The sequence below is a fragment of the Oncorhynchus tshawytscha genome, linkage group LG09 (genome assembly GCF_018296145.1).
Source record: "Oncorhynchus tshawytscha isolate Ot180627B linkage group LG09, Otsh_v2.0, whole genome shotgun sequence".
Classification (NCBI taxonomy): Eukaryota; Metazoa; Chordata; class Actinopteri; order Salmoniformes; family Salmonidae; genus Oncorhynchus; species Oncorhynchus tshawytscha.
Window position 1 is genome coordinate 14,898,354 of NC_056437.1, and position 7,705 is coordinate 14,906,058.

At 39.1% G+C, this 7,705-nt stretch overlaps 1 protein-coding gene across 3 annotated transcripts in view; it reads left to right on the forward strand.

Moving 5' to 3' along the window:
• cntnap3 (contactin associated protein family member 3) overlaps nt 1-7,436 on the forward strand; it is a 193,204-nt gene extending 185,768 nt beyond the window's left edge. For 2 of the 3 annotated variants that reach the window (XM_042326590.1, XM_024430942.2), the window contains 4 exons: nt 357-444; nt 3,702-3,920; nt 5,069-5,140; nt 6,152-7,436. In XM_042326590.1, the coding sequence (XP_042182524.1) occupies nt 357-444; nt 3,702-3,920; nt 5,069-5,140; nt 6,152-6,351 (579 nt within the window). In that variant the 3' untranslated portion in view covers nt 6,352-7,436. The remainder of the gene's footprint in view (nt 1-356; nt 445-3,701; nt 3,921-5,068; nt 5,141-6,151) is intronic. The other variant, XM_042326591.1, reaches the window with a different exon arrangement.
• The last annotated feature ends 269 nt before the right edge of the window (nt 7,437-7,705 follow it).

Genomic DNA, 7,705 nt, shown 5'->3' on the forward strand with positions numbered 1-7,705 from the left:
CACACACACACACACACACATACCTTTTTTCACACCATTGGTTAGAGCCTGTAAGTAAGCATTTCACTGTAAGGTTTACACCTGTTGTATTCGGCGCATGTGACAAATAAACTTTGATTTGATTTGAACGAGAAAACCTTTCCAAGCTATTTCACTACTTCCTTTTTTAGTTGAATAACAGATACTAAACAGCCAAGTGATGTGTTTAAAGTACTTTGAAGAGCAGGATTTAATTAAACAGTCTACATGAAAGAGTACATTCTCCATCATCTGAAAGTGTTAATTGTCTTTTTTTAAATCCCCAATTTGACCTTTCAACAAAGTGTTTACAGGTCCTGTTCTGCAATTTGTTTCAGATTGACCAGCACGAAAGGGAAGACTTCAATCTCACATCTGATGCAGAATTCAATGCTATCAAGTCAGTTGTCCTGGGGAAAGTGCATGGTGAGTTATAGAAGACTCCATTCAAATGACGAAGAAGGCCGTTTAAGTTAAAACTTGCAAAGAAATTGTGATTTAATATAGAGCTCAGAGGTGTTCCGCTGTATTTCAATCACAGAACTGGAGAGCTTGTGAGGATCCCTCCTGTCTGAAGCTTTTACATAAAGCTTGTTAAAATAACATAAAGCTTGTTAAAATGACATAAATATTGTTCAAATGAAAATATGATGACAGAGCTTCTTTAGCTCAAATAGAGATAGAATTGCTCCCATACGTATGTAATAATTATCAATTATTATGTTTATTTTTTTGTTCACTCAGGTAATCACAGTTCGACATGACATGTTATCATCGGAGCGTTGTTGTGTGTCTGTTTACTTCAAATCTGAATAATATTGTCTTTATGTGTAATTATTGTCTATCCCTGCTTTGGAAATAGGCCACTTTATGAAGGCCTATTGCTAATGTCTTTGTTTTAAAATAGGAGGCCTGCTTTCAGTTGTAATGAGGAATGATTAAAGGAAACAGACACATAAAATACAGCCGTTACAGTCGTACAGTACATTCTGATACAATATAATTAACAAAATATTCCATGTCAAGTGGAAATAATACTCCCATACTATGCCTGTATACAAAAATACACAATGCACTGCTACTCATTTCAGATGCAAATCCATTTCTATCCATATGTAACAATGTCAAGAATGTCACAATAACAAGTTAAACAGTAGCTACTGTGATATTGTTATTGACTTATTCAGGAACTTTCAAAAAACTCCATTAGTTTAAAGTCAGACTAACCCAAAAGCTCCATTATTGTAAAGTCAGACTAATCCAAAAGCTCCATAGGTCTAAAGTCAAAGCTCCATTGGTCTAAAGTCAGACTAATCCATCAGCTCCATTGGTCTAAAGTCAGACTAATACAACAGCTCTATTGGTCTAAAGTCAGACTAATTCAACAGCTCCATTAATCTGAAGTTAGACTAATCCAACAGCTCCATTGGTCTAAAGTCAGACTAATCCAAAAGCTCCATTAGTATAAAGTTAGACTAATCCAAAAGCTCCATTAGTATAAAGTCAGACTAATCCAAAAGCTCCATTAGTATAAAGTCAGACTAATCCAAAAGCTCCATTAGTATAAAGTCAGACTAATCCAGTAGCTGTAGGGTATAATGACTTGTGGGGCTAAGGGGTCTGCCCTCTGGCTCTCCGGTCATCCGACACATACACACAAACAAACTGCTCTGTGTAATCTCAGATGCCATGGACCATGTTAAAGCGTGACCGGGTCCTCCCCATACTCTCTTTTCTAACCCCGCCACAGTATGTGTGTCATATCAGGATCAAAGAGCTGGCATGAAAGTGGATTATGTGTCATTCCCAGCGACGCCTGTCATCAATCACGCTAACAAATTGAAATGTAATATGTGTGTGTGTGTGTGTGTGTGTGTGTGTGTGTGTGTGTGTGTGTGTGTGTGTGTGTGTGTGTGTGTGTGTGTGTGTGTGTGTGTGTGTGTGTGTGTGTGTGTGTGTGTGTGTGTGTGTGTGTGTGTGTGTGTGTGAGACTTGCTATTGAAAAGGCCGCCGTAGGCAGGCCTGGCTCTCAAAAGACAGGCTATGTGCACAATGCCCACAAAATGAGGTGGAGACTGAGCTGCACCTCCTGCCAAATGTATGACCATATTAGAGACACATATTTCCCTCAGATTACACAAATATTCCACAAAGAATTTAAAAACAAACCCAATGTTGATAAACTCCCACATCTACTGGGTGAAATACCACAGTGTGCTGTCACAGTAGCAATATTTGTAACCTGTTGCCACAAGAAAAGGACAACCAGTGAAGAACGAACACCATTGTAAATACAACCCATATTTATGTTTATTTATTTTCCCCTTTGTACTTGAACTATTTGCAAACAAAATGACATTTGAAATGCCTTTATTCTTTTGGAACTTTTGTGAGTAATGTTTAATGTTCATTTTTATTGTTTATTATCTAGTTCACTTGCTTTGGAAATGTTAACATATGTTTCCCATTCCAATAAAGCCTCTAAATTAAAATTGAAGAGAGAGACAGAGAGAGACAGAGAGATGAGGAGGAATAGCTCCCCTGTTGTAAGAAGGGAAAGTTACAGTCAGGATACAGTAGCTTGTGTGATGCAATACAATGCCATTGGCTCACTAACTTCTTTAAGAAAGGTAAAGGGGAAAGGGGGATACCTAGTCAGTTGTACATCTGAATGCCTTCAACTGAAATGTGTCTGCCTTAATCGACATCCATGTCTTCGGGCGCTCGGGGAACAGTGGGTTAACTGCCTTGCTCAAGAGTACTGATAACCATGCAAATTCATACCATTAAATGCATAGTCACTTGGTCATTCTGAAGAGCCAGTGAGGCAGATACCCTGGCAAATGTAGGGTTTTACTGGATGTTAGCCAGTCAAATGGAGGCAGTGTTACTGGGGTCTCTCATTATCTACTTCCAAATGGAAGCAGTGCTACTGGGGTCTCTCATTATCTACTTTCAAATGGAAGCAGTTTTACTGGGGTCTCTCATTATCTACTTTCAAATGGAAGCAGTTTTACTGGGGTCTCTCATTATCTACTTTCAAATGGAAGCAGTGTTACTGGGGTCTCTCATTATCTACTTTCAAATGGAAGCAGTGTTACTGGGGTCTCTCATTATCTACTTTCAAATGGAAGCAGTGTTACTAGGGTCTCTCATTATCTACTTTCAAATGGAAGCAGTGTTACTGGGGTCTCTCATTATCTACTTTCAAATAGAAGCAGTGTTACTGGGGTCTCTCATTATCTACTTTCAAATGGAAGCAGTTTTACTGGTGTTTCTCATGATCTACTTTGTTTATTGTGAGCTGTTGATCAATATTACTCTGAGAGCAATGAATCCCACTTATTTTACCTTAGACTGATCAGTATACTGCACATTAGTGGGGGACCGAGTATCTGCGTGTTTTTGCTCCTCCCTTGTACTTGATTGATGAAGTAAGATCACTAATTAGTAAGCACTCCCCTCACCTGGTTGACTAGGTCTTTATTGAAAGGGAAAAAACAAAAACCAGCAGACAATAGGGTCATCCATGGATTGAGTTTGACACCCATGATGTAGGGGATCTATTTTAATCTATACCATTATCCATTACAGTACGTAATGATCTGACTTACCTCTGATCTCACTGACTGTTTCTGCATTTTTGGTTGTGTGCATGGGTGTGTGTGTGCGTTTGTGTTTAGAGTCTGGTGAGCTGGATCCAGAGATTGCCAGGCTGAACTCCCAAGGTTTCAGTGGCTGTCTGTCGGTGGTCCAGTTTAACTCCGTAGCCCCACTGAAGGCAGCGCTGCTTTACCCCAACACCAGCCCAGTTATAGTGATTGGATCCCTAGTAGAGTCCACCTGTGGTTCCTCATCTCCAGCCAATCCCTACCCAGCTGAAACTATACACTCCCTATCAGGTAAGAGGGGAGGTGTCAAGTTCCCCATGATGGGCGGAATCTGTGGTAATAGCGGGGACTTATGGTCACCCCTTTTCCATCTCTCTCTCTCTCTCTCTCTCTCTCTCTCTCTCTCTTCTGCTTGAGTGCCTTTTGTTTTTCTTTAATTCCACTTGAGAATCTACACTTTTTTCCAAACTGCTTTTTCAAACTTTATCAAGGGCCCATTTAATACATACACCATCTTCCTTGTTAATTAGATGAGAATGAAAGTGATTACATTGTGACAGATGAGTTCATTCATCTGGATGAGTGGCATTTCTCATTTGCATAATATTACTTCTGTGGTCCTCCTCATGCGGTTTAGGACTGAGGGTGTAGTGTTAAATGAATCCTGCATGGACTGATGACCCTTGATGTTACTGACTCTCTCTCTCTCTTCTGTCCCTTTCTTTTCTCTTCTCTCTTTCTCTTTCTCTTTCTACTCCTCTGTCTATATTTCTCTTTCTGCTGCCTCTCTCTTTCTGTGTATCTTTCTCTTTCTGCTGCCTCTCTCTCTTTCTGCTGCCTCTCTCACTATTTCTGTGTATCTTTCTCTTTCTGCTGCCTCTCTCTCTTTCTGCTGCCTCTCTCACTATTTCTGTGTATCTCTCTCTTTCTGCTGCCTCTCTCTCTTTCTGCTGCCTCTCTCTCTTTCTGCTGCCTCTCACTATTTCTGTGTATCTTTCTCTTTCTGCTGCCTCTCTCTCTTTCTGCTGCCTCTCTCTCTTTCTGCTGCCTCTCTCACTATTTCTGTGTATCTTTCTCTTTCTGCTGCCTCTCTCTCTTTCTGCTGCCTCTCTCACTATTTCTGTGTATCTCTCTCTTTCTGCTGCCTCTCTCTCTTTCTGCTGCCTCTCTCTCTTTCTGCTGCGTCTCTCACTATTTCTGTGTATCTTTCTCTTTCTGCTGCCTCTCTCTCTTTCTGCTGCCTCTCTCACTATTTCTGTGTATCTCTCTCTTTCTGTCTGTTTCCCTCCCACTTCTCTGTCTTTCGGTCTCTCTCTTTCTGTGTCTCTCTCTTTCTCTCTCTCTTTTTGTGTATCTCTCTCTTTCTGTCTGTGTTTCTCTTGCTCGCTCTCTGTCTTTCTGTCTCTCTCTCTCTCAATCTCTGTCTCTCTCCACTGTAGATCATTTAGGTACAGTAGGTACTGGTGAGCTTATAGTCAATGCAATCAAGAGTGACTCTGCATTGATTGGAGGTAACGGGAACATGTTTCTCCTGTGTTTCACTGTTATAGTGTCATAATAAACCATACTTATATTGTATTCAGTAAAACAACATGTCAGACAAGAAATGATCCTGTTCAAAACTTCTCACTTGCAAAATATATGTTTTTCTGAATGAGACAAACCTGGATAAATAAAAGTTAAATAAATATATACAATATTTCAACATAAGATATGGCATGTTTGCAGCATCACATCACAAAGCTTTGAAGCGGTGGTTGATTAGGTTCCAGTTGGTACAGTTGCTGGAATATAGAAAGTAGTTTAAAGTCCTCCTTATACAGGCTTACTCAGTGCCAAATGCACAAAGGACACCAAAAACTAATTAAACGTTTAAAGAAATTATTTGCTGATTAAGGAAGTTTTACAGCTATCTTCATATATATTTTCATTTTAGAACCATTGTAAATTTACCATTAAATTGAGTCTGTGTGTGTGTTCTGGTTTCCCAATAAGATGCATCCTTTTCTCTTGATAATGAAATGCACCATTCATAGCATTGCAGTGTACAAGGACTGTAGCTAAGGTTTATGAAATGAATGCCTGCTACGTTTGTGAGAATTGAACTGGAGATCTTTGTGCTGTGCCTTGTACAGAGATGAATTTACAGCTTTTAGAAGCTTGTGTAATGCCTTTTAGAGTTTAGATTAGCAACGGAAATTAGGCAGGCCGGGTAATAGCAATGAAATACCCACAAGAGAAATTGGCATATTATTTATCTTAAGGCTTCTATGCCGTAGACAAAACGTTGCAGAACTAAACTTAAGAATGCTGAGAAAGGAGTTAATGTGTTCTGAAAGCCACTGTGCTTTCTCTATTTTTGCTTCTGAAAAAGGAAACCCATAGAGATGTCACAATGTGAAATGATGTTAATTGGTTTCACGTTTTCCGTCTTAAAAAAGCACTCTGTTAAAGTTTCTTTCTGTTTTCAAATGAGTGCTGTTTTCTTGTTTCCTGACTTCATGTTTTGTACTCCTTTGCAGGTGTGATTGCTGTGGTGATATTTGTGATTCTGTGTGCGTTGGCAATAATGGCAAGGTTCCTGTATCGACGGAAAGAGACATTCCACACCCAAGAACCCCAGGGAATCAAACCTGAGGCCGACAGTCCTGAATACCCTTTCCACAGCGAGCCCAACTCACAGAACATACTAAGTGAAAACCAAAAGGAGTATTTCATATAAGTCCAACTATCCACATCTCAACCTTCTCGATGTTGGACTAATCCAATGAATCTGATTAAGGAAGGACAAGCCTTGCCAAGCCCTAGAGACGTTAATTACGTTCACAGTACATTACACACACAGTACATGCAGTAAAAGACCATCAGCAACTGTCAACAAGATGGCTGACCAAGATTTGAAGAGGACAACAAATAATCTGTAAATGCATCCATGTATTGTGGTTTCAAGTAGTTACCACAGCCACAAAACCAAAATTGGCTATATCGTAAACAATAATGGAAACTAAAGTTTGCTTTTCGGTCTTAATTTAAGGTTAGGTTTAGGCATAAGGTTAGCAGTGTAGTTAAGGATTGGGTTAAGGTTAGGGTTAGGTTTGAAATCATATTTTAAAGAAATTGTAGCAATAGACTGGGTTTATGACTTTGTGGCTGTGGTAACTAGTGATGACCACATATTGTTTACTGTTTTTTGTACACACTGTTTGTACTGGTAATATGACACAAGTGTAGATGATAGACTTTGAAAGGTGTTGATACTGTCATTCATGGGAGTGTAAATATTCTTTGAAAATGTAAATGTTGAATTAATTCATGTCTTTATAACAATCGCTGTCTAATATTCCTCTCCGGTGGAACAGTACTGAAAATATTATAATAATGCCTGGATGGATTTATACTGTATGTACTTGCAGTACGGTTATGAAGATGATACAGTACATGTTTGGATTATTGAGTTGAAAGTATTTTGGTATTATGATGATGCAATTGCTTTATTGAGAGATTTAGATGTTTTAGCCATAGAGATTACCTCTACAGCACACACAGTATATACTGTACTGTGTATTACAGTAATAACATCTCAAAATCTGTTGACCAAAATACATGAGAACATGTATTGAACAAACATATCGAATCCAACATCCCACTGACAAAACTTATGTAAATACAGTATTATGTTCCAAATGTTTTTTTGTTTTTTTACTTCACTGTACTTCAGAAAGTTCCGTGGCAAGCATAACCTGTAATTTTGTGTGCTTGCTCTGCATTATCCTTGATAAAAAATAAAAGCATAGCCATTTAACGGTTTTCTTTGAAACACTGCTTCCTTACCACCCACAGCTAGAACACTTTGACGGACCGAATTCTCAGAAAAGCTTTGAACGGAACTCACAACATTAGGCTCTCTCTAAAACACCTGGGCTAATCACAACCTTCCTTTCACAAGGTGCTAATCTTTATGAGAATACACAGTTTGGTTTGTCAGACAGACAGACATGTTTGGTGGGATTGGTGATTCATAGGAAGCAGAATGATAATCAGAGGAAGTTCATCTGAGACACGCTGACAGAGTCAGA